The 22371-nt window shown below is 36.9% G+C and overlaps 2 protein-coding genes across 2 annotated transcripts; one reads left to right on the top strand and one right to left on the bottom strand.

The window, feature by feature from the left end:
• Positions 1–4218: 4218 nt before the first annotated feature.
• Positions 4219–9271, bottom strand: LOC140139908 (uncharacterized). Its single transcript, XM_072161681.1, has 5 exons — positions 9122–9271; positions 7321–7737; positions 6149–6316; positions 4934–5063; positions 4219–4344 (listed from the first exon to the last, which is right to left on the bottom strand). Exons 1-5 carry the CDS (start codon positions 9210–9212, stop codon positions 4320–4322), a joined length of 831 nt encoding a protein of 276 aa, XP_072017782.1. The 5' UTR covers positions 9213–9271; the 3' UTR covers positions 4219–4319.
• Positions 9272–19395: 10124 nt separating this feature from the next.
• Positions 19396–21469, top strand: LOC140138978 (uncharacterized). The gene is made up of 2 exons (XM_072160758.1): positions 19396–19657; positions 20634–21469. The coding sequence occupies exons 1-2, from the start codon at positions 19396–19398 to the stop codon at positions 21338–21340; spliced, it is 969 nt and encodes a 322-aa protein (XP_072016859.1). The 3' UTR covers positions 21341–21469.
• Positions 21470–22371: the final 902 nt, after the last annotated feature.

Genomic DNA, 22371 nt, shown 5'->3' with positions numbered 1-22371 from the left:
CAAGGTTACTCTTAGGAATATTTTCAAATGAATTTGCAGAAAGCAGCCTTTGGAGTTAGCGCCTTTTGGAACCAAACTTGACTCTTTTGTGTCATCCTTATCAAAAGGATGCACCTGCTGGCTGCTACATATGCCTCTTTTACCTAATAATGAATAAATACCAGACTCATCTCAAGAGGAGGTCACATTCTGAATACGAGGAATATCCTTTTCAAATAATTTTTGAATTCCGCGATATAACACAAATTTTATGGCAAATTATTAAAAATTGATATTTTTGACATTTAACAGTCCTCGAAGTAGGGTAAATATAATAATAATTATGCCATAAGATTTGTGTTATATCGCGAATTTAAAAAAAATAAAAACATATTTGATATCAGAAGGACATTCCTCGTATTCAGAATGCAATTTGGTGTATTTGGTCCAACAAAAATACTCAACAAACGTTGCTATCTGATTCCTTATAGTACTTATTCGTACTGACGTTTTGAGATATTTATTAACATTTAACCGATAGCTTTAATTAATTTTCTAATTCAGTAGCTTTCAGTTTATGATGTTAGTGTTTAAACTTAAAGTGAATTTATACTCCATCGCTGAGCGAAGAGCGATTGGTTTGAGGTAGTGCTCATTGTGTTGTGTTGAGAAAGGCTTCCTCATTGGTCAAAATCCAATCGCTCGTCGGTCAGCGATGGAGTGTAAATTCAGCCTTGAGCAGAATTTATACTCGATCGCTTTTGCGGAGAAGCGAATTCTACGCATGTTCAGTGTGCAAAATCGACGACGCTTTGGCACACTGAACATGCGCGTGATTCGCCTGTTTTTGCAAAATGACGAATATAAATTCAGCCTTATATTAATAATGTTTATATGGCAGTGTTTCTCCTTAAAAAGTAAAATAAGCTATTTAAGTAAAATGAGCTTACATCGATTTTAGATGGGCATGAAATTAGATTTTTCTGATCAGAATGGCTCTTTTCATATATTATCAGATACAAACTATCGAGATTATATTATCTCAATGTACAGAGTTTATCAAAATGATATACCCATGTTATACAGATATTAAAAATTGTATTCGTAGCGGGTTTTTTTTTCGTATTTTGTTCGGTTTTTTCTTCAATAAACAGAACTGATGACTATATCATTTTGATGGATACATGTGGGTCTACAATCAACTCTCTAAATTCCTCAGATTAAAAACTTAATCTATTAGAGTGTGATAACCATTTTTCAATCTTATAGATTGAAATTCAAATCCATAAGATTGACTTTTTAAATCATAGCATGGATTAATCTTGGATTAAAATAGACAATAAATCCAAGACCAATCCAAATTAAGATTAAAATTCAATGTAGTGGGTTTGCATTGCAATCTATAAGATTTCATAATGGTAATCTAATTCAGATTAGCTTAATTTTAATCTCTTAGATTAAGAATTTGTAATTCAAGCTTAGATTTGACCCTCATCGCAATCCAATAGATTGACTTTTGAATCTTAAGATTTTAGAGAGAACATTATTTAACCTGTAGGTCGAGAACACACGGTACACACTATAAGATCTGATATAAATATATTATATATACCTCTATTATATACTTGTATTATATTCTATTATGTATGATATAAATAAATTCTATCTCTATATTATATAATTTGTACTGGTCAAAAATTAATTGTATAAGCCCGTATTGCGGGGTTGCGAAATTAACTTCCACACTGTGGACAATCCCTTCCCAAATCGCTTGCAGCAAGTGCATTTCACTACACCTCCCCCATACACTCTAAATTTTGCAACGGATAATGTAGTTGTGACAAATGGTTGAACCGATTATTGCACTGTCTTGATGCCACGTACTTTGAATAAACCTGTGTACATATAGTGCCTATATTACAATATAAATCTAACAAAGCAGCCATAGGTGTCAATTGTCTTTTGGAAAAAGACTCGTAATTGGTAAAAGTAATTTCTTGGCTATTTATACTGCACCAACACATAATCGTCCCAAAAATACAAACACATACTTTCGGGACAACTATATATGTGTTAGTGCACTTTGTCCCGAAAATATATGTTGCCATTTGTATAAATTGTCTTCTAACAATCACGAGCCCTTTACCAAAAGACTAATTTTGACACATGTGGCCAGTTAATGGTAATTATATCATATAAGCACTGCATGTACACATCAAAGTACGCAGCATCAAAAGAGTGCAACAAACGGTTCAACTATTGTTCACAGCTACATTAACCGTTGTAAAATTTAGACAGTGGCGTAACTCCTATGGGCTCTGGGGGGGCGTGCCCCCGGGCACCCGGGCTAAGGGGCACCCAAGCCTGGATAGCCTTTGACACGATAGTACTTTGTTATAGGAAAGTGGAAACCTTTACCCACCATGCATTGAATTACTCTTCATTTGGGTGCCCTTCAACACAAAATTTTTTTTTCGCGCGCTTGGCGCGCATTGCAACATATAAATGGTCATTTGAAAACCTAAATTCAACTTGATTAAATACCAAATTAGTGGTATTTATGCACATTTTCGCGCGCCCGCACGCAATTGTTTTAGGAAGAGGGGGTATTTTGTATTCTTGCCCTGGGCGCCATATGCTACGTCACTGCAGCTAGTGACGAGTCTCCAAAGTAAAGACATTAATGAATATGAAAACATTTTGTTTTATTAACATGAACTGCATTGAAACATGATATAAATTTAATCTGAAACACTTCGTAAGTTATTCGGTAGGTCTATGGCTTTCAATACTAAAATTGATTAGCTCTGCACCATGTTGGTCAGGGGCACCCGAACTACTTTCGCCCCCGGGCACCCTGACCCAAAGTTACGCCACTGAATTTAGAGTGTATACTTTTGGGCTATATAAATAGTGAACAGTCTATCATGACAAAGTGGCCGCCCCTTTGTTAATTTGTCTTTCTAATTTTGACCTTCTTTGACATTTTTTTACCCAGAGTGAACATTTTTGTCGAACCCCATCACGGCTATGAACCTGAGTACTAGTGAAAAACTTGTTCTCCACTCCCCGGGCTCCACTCTCTCCTAAAAGAGTGAAAAACACTCTTTCGAGGTATGATATAGGCCCTGGGCAGCTTTGGGCCTTAGCAACATTACTCTTTTTTGAGTAATGTCCCTTTTATCATGTCTTGAAAAAGTGGTTTTAGTGGTCTTTTAAGCGATTTGCACTTTTTCGAAGTGATTTTTAATCGTTTGGAGAGTTGCTTATTTTTTAGTTATACATGTTTATTAAGTTGGCAGTAAGTGTATATACATCATGCAGAAATCGACCCTCTTACAGAGTCCCCCCCCCTCACTCCAAGCTTTTAGATTCTTGAGCGTACTGGTAAATTAAAATTGGGGTCAACAAGTCACAATTTCAGTCGGCAAAATATTTCCGTCTGATGATACATTCAAAATTTGTGACTCCCCCCTCCCCGGCCCCATTCCGAAATCCTGGCTACGCCACTGTATGGCTTCTCCTAAACCATCCATTCCGCTTCATAGCTTCTAAACGGGGGAAGCAATGAAACGGATCCTCCTCAAGAGACTCATCTCCTGGCACCTGATACTATATAGTTGGTTTCTATTATATCAGAGGAGTCTCAGCAGGCACTAGACCATTTGAAGAACAAATTAATCTACAAAGAAATGATAACGTGAAGAAATGCGATCAAAAAGTCAGACTTCATCGCTTCCTTATCTCCCTGAAAAAATAGTTGCGTCATTCGCTAACCAGCTCCGCATTGTAGGCCTACATCAATTTAACGGCGGCGTTTTCTTCATAATTATGTGTACATTCAAGTTCATCTTGCGCAGAGGATGATTTAAGGAAGCCCCATCATGCACTGTAAAAGTGTTATCACTAGAGTTTCAACTGCCACTTTACTTTTCAAATCCCATTGAACTCTGTGCAAATGATGTTGTTTTAGAATTGCCCGTGTGTCATTATTACTTGGTCGATTTCAGATCTAAAGTGATGTATGCATGAAGGATAATTCACACCTTCTGTAGATAACATAACATGTGAAATCGACTGGCATTTTGAATGTGTATTTATTGTAAATATATCAGTCCAAATTCAAATTTAACCATGCACGTGTGTATGCAGTGGGCGGGCAGTGGTGTCATGTTCACTCACACAGCTGTGCTAACCGCAAGACTTGCTGGGAAGTGCTTAAATCATCCTCTGATCTTGCGGTACATATATTGGGGTTCTGCTCCTGTTCGTCCGCCGTCATCGTCGTGTTCACGAGAATGTAGTCAATTTGATGGTGTTTGTCCATTTTCAACTCGACCTCATACAGGTGTCGGCACTGTCGGGCTGTACACAAAATGTGATAAAAAGGCAAGTTTTTACAAACATCAACTAAAACAACTATTGCTGTAGGCCTGTATGGGTTTTAGGGAGCATTTATTTGGGGTGAAATCGTTTAAAAAGTAGTTCCTTGCGGAAACAAGCTCCCGTCCTTGATGACCAGGCGTAATTTACGCCGCTTACACGATATTCAATATTCACCTACCCTCCCCACTCCCCCCCATCTCTTCTCTCTCCGCGGTCCATCTCGCTCTCTCTTTCTGTCTCTCCTCTTTCTCTAATCAATGCTGCCCAATCATGCCCCAAAGACAAATGTTTTTCTCAATTGAGTCGCCCCAGCCCACCAAAAATAGTCGAATTCCCCCTTGTTTTACTTTTTTTCTCCATTTAAAACTTAATATTCCCCCTGTTGGTTCAAGTAAAAAAAATCAGACCCCCTCCCCCGACCTCAAAAATTTTTTGGAGTCCACCTAAAAAAAACCTCCCCTGGTGTAAATATTTAACGGTCCCTAACGTCAAATCGTGTATCGTGCAAAAGTGATCTGTCGAGCGAAGCTTTTAAAATAACATTTAATCGGGATAGATTTGCACTTACGAATCTCCCTTTCTGGATCTTGTCATATAAAAGTAGCAAGCTAAAATCGCAATAATGGCGATGGCGATGACTAGGAAAAATGAAAGCAAGCCCACCGCAATGTTACAATTCGTCTCCCTTGCCCCCTTATCTGTGGACAAAAATAATAACGAGAATTTAGATCAACATGATCAAGAAGGCACTGACTGCAATACTGCACTGTAAACATTTGACACTTTGTGCATGCTACACATTTGACACCTGGCAGCTATTGCATATATGGCACACAGCCCCGATATCTTCATGGCAGAAATCGCCATGGTAGGTTGAATCCACCGCCACGCATGGCCATTTTGTATCGACCTGTTTAATAGTTTTGAGTCGCATAATGGGCCGAAGGACATCTGACTAAGGCTACTGACATTAGTCCCGATTAGCTCGGTGACTGACCTCGCTGTGTGTCAGTCTAGCATGGTACCCCATAGGTCATATGCTTTTAGATTATCTCCACGATTGGCCTATACACTGCGCTATATAATTCGGCACATATACATCGGAATTATTGTCAGTTTTTGACTCAAGACGCAAGCTACTCTCTCAAGACGCAAGCTAACGACTATCATATCTGTTCAAAATATATATTCAAGTGCAAGGAACCACATCTGGTTTCTTTATACGAAATCATTTACGGGAGATATTCATCATTTTCTACCCCGGTATCCAAAGATTTTCTTCTCATATCAAACTCGTGCATAGCAAATTCACGTGTATCGACCCCGGGTATTTATTTTAGTATCTCTGCTGACAAAGTAATTATTAGCCAGGCGATGTCGCGACATGTCGGTGTGTGGCATTCTTGATAGTAAGATCATTAAAGACTTTTCAAAGTGACGAACTCGACTTTAGTTTGATTAGTCAATAGGAATGGTAATTTCTGCAGAACAATTAATCAATTAGACATTTAATCAATCACTGATATAAAAGAAATCAAGTCATCTGACGAAACAATTTCAAAAGTCTAAAATTCATAGCCACAACTATCAATCACATTGTACAGTCAATCAATTGAACGCAATCGACGACTTAAATCTGTGTTACAGATATTTGGCAATTGAAAGACAAAAATGAAGTTCAACAAACTACCGTAAAATTCGTTCTTGTCCGAGCAACCTGTTAATAGGCGCATATGCTTATATACGAATTTTTACGGCATATCAAATCGATTTTAATACGTACATGCCTGTCTTGCTGCTGTTACTGTAAATTGTGATGCTGTTGATGATGGCACAGATCCTGATGATGGCGATGCTGCTGAAGACGATGATGCTACTGATGATATTGATTGGGATGAATACACTTTGTTTGGTGATGTCGACGACATTAACTTATTAGCAGCACCACAAGCTAAAAGTAAAACATGTCAAATTAATAAATCATTTGCTGATGTTTTAATTAATTATTAGGATTAATTTATAATCTTAATTCTCACCGATACGGTCAGAATTGAATTTAGACAACATCATACATTGAAAGTCAAGACATGTGACCTCAATGCACAAACAACAATATCACAAGAAGTAATTACCCCTTTATTATAATAACTTATAAACCCGGCTTATAAATAAATTTATATGCATCAAATTTTAAAATTCAAATAGCAAAGAGAGGGTCACCATACCAACAGATTTTTGACTTTTCAGAAAAGTAAGGTATTTATTATATAACTTTGCAGAACTTTTTGCTTTTTCTATCTCAGTTTTATAATCTGATGAATATAATGTGTTATCGCGTAATATAGGGGCAATTACTTTTTCTGATGTGTTACTACGAGTAGGCCCTACCACGTACGCAGACTCGACGAGGCACCATGTCAGACCTCGAAAACATTGGATACAAATCACAAGACAAGGCAAAATATAGACAATTTTTTTTTATCAAAATCAAATTATTATTAATTATCTTATGTTTTTGAAATACGTATCGAGGGGTTATTGCTAGAAGGCCCTATCTGCAATAGCTGCCTTGTAGATATAATAGATTTCTGCATTCTATATAGTGTACACACCAAAAATATAAGATACCTGGCAGCTATTGCAGATGGGCCCTTTTTGCATGCCCGTAACCAGGGGGAGAGGGGCGGACGCCCTCCCCCAATCGCCTAAGGCTAAAGGAAATCCCCATTTTGACCCCCAAAAAAGTCCCATTGGCGAGCTTAGCGAGCGAAAAAATAGAGGTTTTTTATGCCTTTATGGTCATAAAAGGTCCAACATTTTTTCAAAAATCCCCTTTTTCAAAATCCGCCTCCAAGTCCACTTTTTCAAAATCAGCCCCAATATAATTTCTGGTTACCGGCCTGCCTTCTTGTCATAAACCTTTGAAATCGCTGTATAGAATTAAAATTGTGTTACCTTCATAAACTGTGACAGTTGTCTTCATATTCTCCTCGAATACTCCAGGACCCGGGTTCGCACCTACATTATTAATATTAGTACATGTAAACACACTGCCATCATCGTCCCTGGTGATATCATTCACAATCAAATAATATGTTCTACTTGGCACAACACCAACTGGTGTATCTGTTTCATACAAAGGGCCCTGGACGACCGTGTATTTCGAGCCCTGCGTAGGCTGCGTGACGGATCCGGATGTTGTAAAATGGGCTACATAGTCGATTTTAATGATCGAATTGGAGTTCTGAACCAGAAATGATGGATGGCTGATGACATCGGCGGCCGATGGGGGTCCTGTTTGGGAACATCGTAAATGGTAGTTGAGTCCAGGGCACCAGTATAACTCGTTTAATTCAACCAAATGAGCCGCGTCTGCAAAAATTTAAAAAAAACACACAATCAGCCTACATGAACCATCGCAACCAGGATAAGCTCTATGGTTTCGTATGGTAGACCGGAAAAATTAGCAGCCCAAGTTCCTAGTCCGCGGGGAATTTCAAGAAAGCTCTTTCTTGAATAGCTATTGTAGCCCATCAACCCTGTGGTTAAGAGGCTAGGAAATAATTCCTAATGTCTCATACCCAGGTTTGTATCCCTTTATCCAATCCTGCCCCACATGACAAGGACTTTTTAGCACATCTTATCTTGTATTGAGACAATGGCAGCCAGGACTATTTTTTTGCCTTTTTTTCTAAGCATGTTTACTATTGGATTGAGCCATCACATGATTATAATAGGCTTTACTGATTGGTGGGTAAGGTCAATGCTATTGTTTATTTTGTGATAAGGCTGAGCATATTACTGCATATATGAAAAATACAATGCTATTTTGATACAGGCGATTTACTCAATTCCTTCCAACTGACAAAATTCAGCTCCTGTTATCTACCCAGTAATGTTTGCTTATCTTAATTGGATCCCTAATAATTATTGGACCAAGGTTATTATCTGCATGGTATATTAATTATTAATTGAATTTCAATATGCCTATGATATTGATTTGAAAGTTTGTATTTCAATGAGTTTCTTGCTGGATGGAGAGTTATATAAGCTAGAGTCGGGATGTAGGTATCATTGTGCCTCAAATCACTAATTTATTGTAAGATCAGTGCAGAGTAAGTTAGATATGAAAATGGAAAGTTAGAACAAATTACTATACACCTGATCCGTGAACTGTGTCTTTTTGAAAGACTCTTCTTGTTATAACATTTTTCAATAGGTATCCACGAAAAAAGCTTCTGCCCAAAATTTCAGTTGATTCCGATTTTGCGTTTGTGAGTTAAGCATGATTTTTATGTGTAGGCCTATTATCATTACATTGCTCCATACGCCTCTGTTGTAATTTCGTTGTGGTACACCAGAACGTAATTCAAATTTGACGATAATTTTTGTGTACATTAAACATTATGATTATGTAGCCAGAGGTTTCCAGTGGTATAAAAATCGTAACTCAATGAGGCTGTGGATCACGAAATGCCTGTTTAATATTATTTCTTCCTATATGTTCATCTAATTTACCTTTTCTTATTGACTGGCATAAAGCATGTAAAGTCGACCTTATAATCATAATCATGTTTCACGCTATTAATTTCCTCTCGAAATATTAACATAGCCAGAAACTAGCAAGTAATTAATATTTATAGCTGGGGATGAGGCTACTAATTATCTCCCTCCAAGAACGACAACAACAAATAGAAAATAACAACAAAAACAATCAGCAACAACAACGACGTAACATTTACATCAATGGACTTACCTATTATCACTGTAAATAAAACTGTCACAAAGGCCAACACAATCCAAAGAATGTTAATGTATGCATTTTGTGTGCACCTGCATGAAGCCATAATGCTTAAAATAATTTGTTGAGCGAGAATCAATTCCAGATCTGCTTTTCTATTTGAAGTCATGATGTTCATGCATAGACTTTGCTTTTATAATATTGCTACGTTTGGGATTTCCTTGCTGTAGCTCTATTGGATTGCAATAACGCAGTCGGGGATTTCCCACTTTCGCTTCCTATAAATTATGTTAAGTTTAAAGGCATAGGGCATCACCTATTAAAGCGATACAAAAACATTAGTATAATTATACAAACATGTACATGTATGATGTATGATATATGATGTAGCCCATTTGTAAGCGAATTTTAAAAGAAAAAGGGCCTACAAACATTAGAATTACCGGCTTTGTGAAGTTTCATTTCATAATCCTTGTTTGCTAGTTGAAAGCAAACACACCATTATTATAAGAGGAATATATTTACAAACAAATATATTCATCATAGTGATTTATACGAGGGTCATTCAAAAAGTTCTACCTCCATCATCACATCTCTATTATCTTACATGCCAGGATATTGAAATTATCCATGGGTATACTCTAAAACCTTGGCTACAAAATAAAAGTTGCTTGATTAATATGTGATTTTTGGTTGTTAAGATGTGTTGGTTAAAGTGAATACAGATTTTGTACGTCGGAAACGGTCTGAAAAGAAAGGCTAATTTTGGTTTAAAAGGGTAGCCAAGATCTATGTGGAAATCATTACAGATTTATTTCTGAAAATTATTAAATTAATTGATTTTTGTTCAAATAATTTAATCAATATCTGATGCTTGCAGATAGTACAGGTTTAAGGCTGGTTCAAAGTGAATATTCGAAGGCGAATATTCGGCTTCGAATACTTTTTGTGACGTCAAAATATATACGGCAACGAATAAAATATGATGACACGCCGAGTTGAACCGGATTAAATATCGCGCAACTGATAGTGAGATACTATTGATTTATATGAAAGGCTCGAGGTCACCTGAATATCGTTCAAGGAACGATGATTTCAAAAATCCCCAATGAAAATTAAGGCATCTGGAATGAGCGTTTTGAGCGTTTCGACAGTATTTTTGTGGGACATGAGAGCACATCAGACATATCGAATTACATTATGAATACGAAGAATGTCTTTCTGATATCAAATAATTTTCATTTTTTGAAATTCACGATATAATACAAATTTCATGACAAATTATTAAAATTTGATATTTTTCACATATTGACATAGGCCTATAACAGTCCTCGAAGTAAATATTATAAATCTAATGATATTTTCTTAAAGTGTATGTAGCTGGGAGGAAAAGCCGACGATCAATTGAACATTTTGCCCTTTCATATTGAAGATATAAATTTTTTTCCCCAAAAGACGTATTTTTTTTTTTGGTGTTTTGACATGCTCTCAAGACTGCAAACCCGATTCTGCCATTTTTTAATTCGCGGACCTATTTTCTCACTAATGATAAAAATGCGACTTTTTTGGTGACTCAAATTTATGTATAGGCTTTCCACTTTTATTTAAGCTATAATTCGCCACTCTTTCTGATTAATAAGTCTAAAGCCTCAAATAGTTTCTGTATTTTACCGGAACTCATTAGGGTTACACAAATGGTGTGCCCCTTATTAGTGCAGTACAAGCATACCCATTTTTATATGATATGAAAATAAAGGAAAATGCCTGGCAGGCAATAGCATTCCAATGCTGTAGTGATGGTAAGTAATGTTTTATGCAAATAATATGATATTTAGGCTTACAAACATAACCTAAATGTACAAGTGAATGTTTCCATACTAACGTAGCTCCATTTAAATCGACTGATGCAGAAAAAAACTCCAAATTCAGATTTATGCCTCCACCTCGGTTTTACATAAATAATGTTTGGCCCCAGTTCTAGGTCCCCATATGCATCTGTCCCTGGCAGAGGATGTGTTAGGGTCTGGGGGGTGGTAAATCATTGGTTATTGATATAAAATGCATTTGCCATGGAGGTTCACCCATTTTTGTCATCTTTTCCGTACTAGCGGAATTCTTGACGTTTTTGGCACCTATAAACGATGTTATTTTGGGCGGAATAAAGATGTAATGCGTTGTTATCAGTCAAATTCATAATTATAATTAATAATTAAGAGGGCAAAATAAGTAATATGTAGGAATGGATATATAGCGCTTTGCAATGAATATCTTCATAAACTATTCAGAACAACCAAAACCACGAGCGTTGGTACCATATCATTGCGTGTTCTTTTAAAATAAATTCTTGTTTATTTCTATAATTTGTGAATCAGGCATTAAAACACATTTAGGCCCTAGCAATGTAGGCCTACACAAGTTCGAACGAGACCTTTTATCTTTTGACGCGTATTTCGGTCAAATGCCAAAATTGATTGCTCAATGAATCATGAAATGAGAGCAATACTACTTTGATGATACCGATCTCAAGTGGATATCAAAAAAAGAAAAAAGTATTCACCTGAAATATATTTGTAGGAGTTGAATTTTGTTGAACTCGACAGATATATATTTGGTTGGTCACCGTGGGTGGTCTCATATATAACACTTGTGAGGGCTGTCATATTTGTCGTCGCTTCAATCATATCTTATGATATTGATATATTTATTTATTTATTTATATTTATTTATTTATTTATTTATTTATTTATTTATTTATTTATTTATTTATTTATTTAATTATTTATGTATTTATTGACTTATTTATTTATTTTTATTTATTTATATCTATTGACTCATTAATTTCTTGATTTGCTTTGCAGTTGAAACATGCAAGAAGGTATGGGTCAACCTCCGCGCCTGTTACAGGCAGGTCGTAAATGCCCCGAAAAGCGTTAAACGGGTGGAGTCGGTGGGGTCTACTACGGGGGTCCAGGGGCAAAGCCCAGGCGGGGGTCAAGGGGGCTGAGCGCCATGAAGCTCCTGGTTTTTGGACATAATTTATTAGAAAATATCAGTGTTTCAGAGTACAAATTTCACAATGAAAGTAGTAGGCCTATAGATCTTCTTCTCTCTTTCTTTCCCTTTTCTCTTCTCCCTTGAGTCCCTTCCCTTTTCTCTTCTCCTTCCCCTTTTCTTCCCTCTTTTTCTTTTCTTCTTTCCCCTTTCTCTTCCCTCTTTCTTTCCCTCTTTTCTCTTCTCCCTTCCCTCTTTTTTCTTTTCTTCTTTCCCCTTTCTCTTCCCTTCCCTCTTTTTCTCTCTTTCCCCCTTTTCCCCTTCCCAATTTTTGACTCTTCCAGGGTTTTTTTTCCGGGGGGCAGCTTGCATCCCCCGGCCCCCACTGGTTACGCCACTGCTCCTATTTAGACCCATTTATATAGACATTAAATCATGACAATAGTTCAATGGAGTTTACCTATTATGATTTTATTTACTTCGTTAAGGAAATTCTCTAAATTTTGCTTACCTTGGTCAACGGCAATACTTGTTAACAGTAGGGCAACGCTGTGAATTGTAGAAATATATCTTTCTCCGGTTCATAGTTTTATATTCGAAGCCGCATATATTTTGACCCCAAAACGTATTCGAAGCCGAATATTCGCCTTCGAATATTCACTATGAACCGACCCTTACTGAGTCATCGATACATGTTCAGAATAGCATTCGTGTTGACCCTTTTCCATAGGTTGTTTACTTCGATTGGGTGAACACTTGTTGGTTCAAGTCATATTAATTGGTTCATAAGTTAAAATCAAAAGTCTTATGTACTGTCTTTGTATTTTGTATGTATACCGTATATACAAGGTTATTAACAAACTGTTTATCTTATTTCCACGTCAAGATGCATCTATTACTATAGAGACAGTGGCGGAGCTGCTGGAAGTAGGGGCGATTGCCCCCTAGCAAAAATTGCTTATTTGGGCCCCCGCCCCCTAGTGCAAGGAAAAAGGAGGGAGAGAGAGTAAAAAAGAGAGAAGAGAGAGGGGGAGAGAGGAAGAGGAGGGAAAAAGAGAAATTGGAATCCATACGATATGCAATACCATACGATTATTATCAATAAGCCTGGCAAAATTGTCTATTTGGGCCCCCGCCCCCCTAGTTTGGGCCCCCGCCCAATACAGGCTTGCCCCCTGGAAAAAAGCCCAGCTACGCCGCTGATTAGAGACATTGCGATTTCCAAACATAGGTATCGGCCCGGACGTACGTTGATCTATTCAAAACCACTCTCCTGTATCGAAGCGAGGTCACGTATTTTGCCAGTTTTGAAGATTTTCCACGTGCGAAATAAACGTAGATACCCCAGGGGGGTCACTCCCATTGTGGCATGTACACCATCCGCGATAATCAACTTTTGAAAAGCACCCTAAACAAGGATTTAACCCTTGGTTAAAACAATACCCTAAACAGGATTTTATTTCTTGCATCAAATTTCATACCCTAAATTTCATTTCCGCGTATTAGCAATTGCAATTTTGCTACCCTTTTTCCAATATTTCATGTTTTGACACCCTAAACGCGTTACGCGCGTATCGTGCCTACCCACGAAAAACCACCCTTATTGAACGCGTTTTTTTATTATCGCGGATGGTGTACAGGCCACAATGGGAGTGACCCCCCCGGGTAGCTACACCGTTGAAAATGCACAAAATGTGTCCATTTTACAATATGTTAAAGACAGTCAATGATAATGAACATACGCAGTGGCGGATTTAGAGGGGGCGCACCCGGCGCGCGCCCCCTCTATTTTGTGCAGATCGGCGCCTGACTCTGTGTATTTTTGCAGAGCGGCGCCTGACTTTGTGTCGGCGCCGAGCCGCAGCAGCGGCGGTGGTGGCTCGGCGCCCCCTCTATTGAAAATTCCTAGATCCGCCCCTGATACGAAGGAAAGTCTAATACTATTATTATCCTTTTTATTTGTAACAAATCATTATAATAAAGGTACAGCGATGTGTTGAAAATCGACTAAATTTATACGCGATGTCCATACGCAGAGATTCAGATTGTCCATTGAAATGTGTGTGATACTTTGCGTACAAAAAATGACATTGCGATTTCCCATTTTGGATTCCAACGTAGTATAAAACGCAGGTGCTACGTTGAAATATGCTGATTTTACCTCATGTCGAAGTTCATGCAACGCGCCCAATTTTCAGGACAAAAAAGTCATGATAATTATATGGATGTAGTGATCTTTAATCTACCAAAATATATGTTTTTGGGTGTGATGTGCCCTGAGTAATTTGATTTAATTTATTTATTTAACTTTGTTTACAAGCTGAAAGTATTTCATGAGATGGGAAACCCCCTTGTACGTGCAAGACAATGGTGTGGAAAGTCATTTTGGTATTCCCCCAAATTATTGTAAACAAAGTCAGATCTATGTTTGGAACTTGGAAATCCCCAGTTCAGTAGGCCTATATTGCACCATAGTCAGAACCCCCCCCCCCCAGGAAGTGATGTAATGTGAAAGGTGAATGTGTATAATTAATATTGGGAAATCCCAAGATTGCAGCAATGTTGTGAAAATGTGATTGAAGTAATGGTTTATTAATAGATGATGGTTTTTTTGCAGGAGTACTGATATAAAAAGCTGGAGGCTTTTGTTGGGACTTTACAGAATGCCGTGGGAGATTGAGAAACTCCACATGTGTGTGATGGTCTTCGTGCTTCAAAAAAGAAGTACATTTTAACCAGTTTATATAGCCAATAATTGAGCTAATTTTAATACAGCAACGAAGAAGACAGCGAGCACACAAAAGTGCTCTTCCTCATCAAAGGATTAAAAGTTCTTCTGTCAAATTGCTGGAGTTTGCTGGGTTTGTGAAGGCCACGCATCTGTCAAAAAACAGCGGAGCTGTGTTAAAGAAACCTGTTCCCTGGGAAAAGAGTGATTGGTGAAAGAAACACCATTTTTGGAGAAAGCAGCGCAAGGAGATATATTTGTGGAGAAAGCAGCGCAAGGAGATATATTTGTGGAGATAGCAGCGCAAAGGAGATTGGAGGAAGCATCATCACTTTCGTATGAGGATTTTATACGCAAGGATTTATAAATGCAAGTGTACTATGGACTTCGTTGATTTTCGCAGGACAAGTGAATAAGGATATATTACATCAGTCGTCCAGAACATTGCAAGAACTCTAGAATCACCAACAAGAAGACCGCTGGTTAAGTACCGATAGAGTAAAACTGATTGTGTGATTTTAGTGTATATTGTTGTCATATGTACCAAGCATACTTTGTTTTCAATTAACATGATTAAAGACTTAGATTATGTTAGCTTAATCAAACAGTGTATTTGTGTTGTGCATTCGTATGAGTTCGTATGAGGTGATTTTGGCTTTGAGTCAAGTACGACTCGTAACATGGGCAACTAAAATATTTGGGGAGCACAAAAATACAATTAAGTTTAAGCAACATGTAAAGTCAAAATTTTAGTCAAAATCAAAAGCGGACTGTTTGAATTAGGCAGAGACTCGCAACCCTTTTTTATTGTTAATTTTTCAATCACTATGCCCTCTATCGACCTAGATTAGATTAGATCTAATATTATAGTCTTTATTCCAGCCGACTTGTTCTCCTTCGTGACGAATGAGCACAATCCTGATTGGAACCGAGACTAGCCATATTTAACACCGTATTAACGTACGTAAAAACGTACGTGAAAACTTACGGTCAACGTGCTGCGTTTGGAACATCGCAATCTCTCTATTGCTTAAAATATGACGTAATTACGAATTACCCTTAAACGTGGTCTAATCGAAATATGGCAAATAACATTTGTGTGTTTGTTGAACCTTTTGATGTTTTCATCTCATATAAAACATGTTTCATTTTGTTTTGAAGTCCCAAGGCATGTCAGGGAGCTCAAATAGGACAAAATATTCTTCTTGAGTAGGCAGTTGGACAACCACATGGGGGACATCATTCAAAGCTACAATATGATGCTTAACATTTGGCTTTAGTTTTAAACCGTTTCCGATGTACCAAATCTGTATTCGCTTTAACCAACATATCTTAACAACCAAAAATCATATTTTCATCAAATAACTTTTATTTTATAGCCTAGATTTGGGGGTAAAATCATGGGTAATTTCAATAGCATGGCACGTACGATAATAGAGATGTAATGATGGAGGTAGAACTTTTTGAATGACCCTCGTATGAGCAGGTTTAGTCTCCTCCGCAGCCAGTTTTCCTCCAACCAATATTTGTGCGGAGGGAGGAACTGGCTGCGAAGGAGACGCGACAGAGCGAGAGCAGGCTGCCAATTTAGCATGGAATTTACCAACGCATTAATACCGTGATTACATCGCTCGTAAAAACATCGCCGTCATGAATATTACATCTCGTGACTGCATGAGAAACGAAATTCCAATAATGCCTATGATATTACCCTCTTAAGGTTATTAATTATTGTAAACTGTTGTGATTTGGTAGTTCACAGCATCTTACGAATGGTAGTGAGCTTTGGCAAAAACAACATAGCTCAATTCATAGCGAGTGTGTAGAAGAATTAAAATATCACAGATATACTTTTATAAGTGCTGCGGTTCTTGAGTTACGTTGTAAAGAAGGCTGAAACAACAACACTTTTGTAAAACGTACATAACTCATTAACAACAATAAATTAAACAAGTTTGCAAAATATACGATTTGCAGAATGAACTTTTGCAAAACATCAAAGTGTTAGTTTTCAATAATATATTGATCTAGATAATGAAAATCGATTTTTAGGTTGCTTCGACCAACAATACCTCGTCTACCCTTAAACACGGGTGTAGACTGCACGACAAGTTCAAAATTTTCTTTAAAAATTCATAAATGTCAGAATTGTACCTTTTCATGACCATATTTAGAATCAGCATGAAAACTGCAGTGGTTCTTAAGACATATCTTGTTATATTTGAGACAATATCTCAAAACTTGGAACTTTTTATGTTGAATCCTACGGCTAGCACGCAAAGCATTACATTTATAATATATAGGCTACATTATTTGCCTTTCATTTTGCATGATCATGCAACAATTGACGATTTGTAAAAAAAGGGGAAATGTGGTTATTGTTTGTTACGAGGGGCGGTCAGTAAGTGATGAAAGTTGTCTTGTGATTTTCAAGGCATTTCTCTATGATCACATAAACATTATACTTTTGTCTTTCAAACAACACATGTTAAAAATCATATCGCAAACTAGATAGATCATTTTTTCATCATCAGATTTATTTTATTTCCATCAAAAATTACAAAAAAATACAATAATTATAAAAAGTACAACACGATGGAGGAGGTACAACGATAAGCGAAGCCTGTAAATGCTGCACCCCCTGTATAATTAAATTACACAAATTAAAACAGAACAAAAACAAAACGAGGATCTGTAGCCAAAAAATTTAAACACAAATATAATGAATCAATCAATTTAAATATAAAATTGTACTATAATCACGAGTATTTGACATTAACATATAGTAAATTACAAACACTGATATAAAGCATAAAAGCAATGATAAACAACTTTGAGATGACATATTAAGTGGAGGCAATGATTTAATAGAATGATTAACAGAAATATCACACTATAATAATGAAGCAAAACATGCTTGGATCTACTTGTCATTCAGTAAGGCATGTACTCCTCTCTTAAAGAGAGAAATGTTGGTAGCCTGTCTAATCTCATAAGGTATTTGATTCCAAATTTTTGGACCATTGGAGACAACAGTACTTGTTTTGTGCAGTTGGTAATTATGCTTATTTCTAGTATTATAACTGTGAATATCCTTAAGACTCTTAAACATAGCATCAAATGATTTTGGTAACATACGTACCTTGGGTATACTTATACATAAAAATAGACAACTCTTTCTTGTACATATCAAATATATCAAGAACATTGTATTTATCAAAAAGTGGTCTTGAATGGCTTAAATACGGACTATGAGATATTATTCTTAAAGCTCTTTTTTGTAGCTTAAATAATTTGTTAAGATATGCCTTGTTTGCATTTCCCCAAAGTAAAATACTGTAATTAAAATAGGGTACAACTAGTGAACAGTAGAGGTTATACAAAGTTTGTTGGGGTAAATAATGCTTCACCTTGTTCAAAACGCCAATATTTCGAGAAGACACATTACAAATATTAACAATCTGTTTCTTCCAAGAAAGATTTTCATCAATAGTTAGACCCAGGAATTTGGCTTCTTTAACACGAGCCAGCTTACAACCATCTAAAGATATTACAATATTATTGTCATTGATGTCCTTGGTTTTGGACACAGTACCTAAAAACACGATATTTGTTTTGAGACACGAGACACGATTTTTTGCATTGAGTGAAAGTTTGTTAGCTTTGAACCAGTTAATTACCTCCCTCAACTCATTATTAATTACATTACAGAGTTCATTAATATTTTCATGTGAGTAGAAAACAGTGGTATCATCAGCGAATAAAATAAATGATAGTAATTCAGATGTGTGAGCGATGTCATTCATATAGATGATGAAAAGCAGAGGACCCAATATTGATCCTTGTGGAACGCCACATAAAATCTAGCTTCCTCGATGCACTTCAAAAGAGACAGCAGTACTGCTGCATATTATGGTGGTATCATCAGCACAGCGTAGATTTGTGACTGCTACTGGAAAATTTGACTCCAAAAGTAAACCCGTCCAAGGCTTCTCTCATGATGTCTTGTGTCTGGTGACGACAATATACAGCCCTGTCGTAGCCCTCTTCCAATCTTGAACCATCCTGACTGCAGATTCATGGTTTCATATAGGCCTAGTTGACAAATGAGATCAATAATGTGACCAGGGAATCGCATCCTTCTCATTGTCTTGGGGATGGCTTACACAGTTAAAGTCCTTGCTGTAATCATTGAAGCACATACAAAGTGGTAGTATGTGATCTTTACACTTGTAATATCCTGGTGTTTATAATCTGGTCTCTAATTCCTCATGGTGTTACTGTACCAAATAAGATTACAATACATTTGAGGGACTGTGGTTACATGGTAGACCAATCGTCACCAATTATATTTGAACTTAAACTTGGCCAGTAAATCTTTTAAGATATTAGTCTCCTTTGCAGTTTAAAAACCGTGTCAGGTATGAGGTTAAGTACGAGGTTATGAACGGTGCGAGGTCAGGTACAGGTACAGGTATACAGTTTTAGACCTATGAATACCTTTTGTCCGACTACTATAATTCGTTTGTATATTAAACCAGTGAGAGTTAACTTAAAGAAACGCATCAAAATGACCACTGCACAAGCGAATTCTGACATTATTCGTGTCATGTTATGGTCTGTTCCACGATCTGTCTCAACAAGTTTTCTTAAATGTATGACCAGTGTTCCAGATTCTAAGACGTGGCATGAACCCTTTTGGGCGGCATTTTCATTTTCAAATTATGGCAAATATCGCCAAATTCTAGTTGGTTCGATACAACATGCATGGAGAGATAAATTGGATGGTCATGATAATGTTGATACGGCTAGTTTTGCTTCTGGAATACTAGGTAAGCTCGACTGCATAGTTTTTAGTGGACGTAGAATATTAATTGATACAACATGTTCTCGTCATTAAAGTTTTTTTCAGTGATCCCAGCGTAAATGTAAAGAAATTTTGTATAAACTGCCCAAAAGTGATGAATGGGAAGATAAGTCATTAAAATTGTCATTTTGTGGCCAAAAACAACCACTCCAACGTTGTGTCAAGCTATGCTTTTTCTGAATCGTTATGACCAAAGGAATACTTTGATATGGTTTTTGACCAAATCTGAGCAATTTTAAATTAATTGAACCCTGTTGTATGAAAAATTTGACCCCTATGGATATTTTATGAAATCGTTTCTACGCATTTTTTTCTGATCTAATCCGAAGTTGATTTCCGAGGGTGCATCCCAGCAAACACAAAACGTTTTCGACATCATTCGCAATTATTAAAGTTTGTCAGAAAAACTCGATAGTTAGCATATGTGCTTACTATCGAGCGCTTTTAAAACATGCAAACATGAAGTGCAACATCCTCAAAATCGTACAGGGGTTTGAGCAAATCACCGGCACACATTTAGTTATATACGAAGAAGTAAACCTGCAAATTTGTGTCTCAATCCCATTAGCTCAGTTGGTAAAGCGCTCAGGACTTTGATACAATTAATGTTTTCAAAAGCGCTCAATAGAGAGCACATATGCTAACTATCGAGTTTTTACGGTAGATTGAATAACGAATGTTCGTTTACGAAAATTCTACGTTGAATATTCGAAGTACAAAGACTGTGGTTCTTTTTATTTTGCTCTGGCTTGAGCAACTCATGTGTTATATGACGAATTTCTGTTTTTGCATTCGGTTTCATAACATCTATCCAATCAACAGCCTCGAGCGGCAAGATTATAATATATTGATCTAAAAGAAAGTTTTATCCTTTGATGTTTTAGGCAAAGAAATTCTCACTGTTAGGCCTAACATTCTGTCTTTTTTTTTTTCTTATCTAGGAGGTTACTGGGCTGCCGACAAATCTTATTCATGGATTAAAAATCAACTAGAATGCGTACCACCCGCCGACAACAAGAAAGTTGTGTTCGCCAAAGATATCAGTGCGGGAATAGAGGGAATGTACGAATACCTCCCAGACGGGTTCCGTCACTCGTTTCTGATTCGTCACCCCTATAAAGTTTTCGACTCATGGGAAAGATTGTTAAATCAAGCAGTCGAAGATGAATCGAAGCGGGTGAAAATGACTGAGCTGCCAGAATTTATACTGCCAACAGGGATGTTCTTCAAAGAACAGTACGATCTTTACGAACACGTGAAAGAACATTATGAACCAAATCCAGTGATTATTGACACTGATGACTTATTAGCTGACCCAGGTCGTGTATTGAAAGCGTATTGTGAGCAAGTAGGTATACCTTACAGTGATGACTTATTGAAATGGAAACCGGGTAGAGAATGCATGGATAAACAATGGATGGTGGCAAAAGAACAGATCTTTGTTCAAAACTTCAGCAATGTTCACGGGAAAACCTTTGCTAGTTCAGGTTTTGGAAAACCTACAAAAGTACTCGATCGAGATGAACTTTCAGATGACGTTCGTCATTGTTCTGATGCATGTATGGAATATTATGAAGCAATGTATGCCAATAGGTTTGAAAGTCTAAGCAGGGGAATTAGGAAGAACGATTTATCTGTTGATTTCTAATACTAGCACCTAATAGTTTGCATGCAAAATGTTTGCCTGTGGCTGCAATGGTCCAAGAGAGAATCACAGAAAAGAATGAACACAGTACAGATGCTGTGCAGCCAAAAGTGCTTTATTTAACGATTTCGAAAGACGGGTGTTTCAAATGTATATACAAATCAAACATCAAAATGTTCGTATCTCAAGTAACAGTTAATTATAGCTACTTACGAATACCGTTTACTAGACGTAACTTTACGAAGGGCCCCTGAAGTCAATCCCTATAGGATACGATAGGATATATGATAGGAATATTAGGATAGGATACGATAGGATAGGATAGGATAGGAAAGGAAGCTTTATTTCACCACGGAGGCCCAAATCAACAAAGTTGTTCTTCTTTGGGGCCGTGGACATAACGCATTTAATAAACAAAGTGCAAATAAATTGTGATTTACATTATCATAAAATTGATAGATTTAAACAAAAGTTAAAAATATACACCTTTAGCATCATTTTTGAAAATATGAAAGGTCATAGATTTTGAATAGTTTCATTTAAATTGTTCCAGATGATTGCACCTATGAGCTATATTATGTTAAACTACGCTTCTTATAATATGTCCTTGGTTGAGGGATCTTAAAGAGGAAGCCCCGTCCGGAGCAGTTCTTCTGGGGTGAACCAAAACTGCCTGGTTATCAAATTAATCAGTGACAATGTTATCTCTGAATTTTGCAATAACATAAAACATCAATTAGCACCTGTCAAATTGAGAGATAACATTGTCACTGATTAATTTGATGACCAGGCAGGTTTGGTTCACCCCAGAAGAACTGCTCTGGTGGGGCTTCCTCTTTAACATTAAATTTACTCTGGCGAAAGTTGTAATGATTACCTGGAATTGAAATATATGAGTTAAATAAGGAGGTTATGTACAATCTTATATATTAAAACAGAACAATTGTACTGAGGGTACCGATCGTAAGTCATTTTAGTGAAATGATTTTTACGATGTGTCGTAAGTTACGATTGATGCTAGTGCTAAGATTCTT

This window comes from Amphiura filiformis, chromosome 18 (assembly GCF_039555335.1).
Source record: "Amphiura filiformis chromosome 18, Afil_fr2py, whole genome shotgun sequence".
Taxonomy (NCBI): domain Eukaryota; kingdom Metazoa; phylum Echinodermata; class Ophiuroidea; order Amphilepidida; family Amphiuridae; genus Amphiura; species Amphiura filiformis.
The sequence above is the reverse complement of the archived record's forward strand: the minus strand, read 5'-3'. Positions and strand labels throughout refer to the sequence as shown.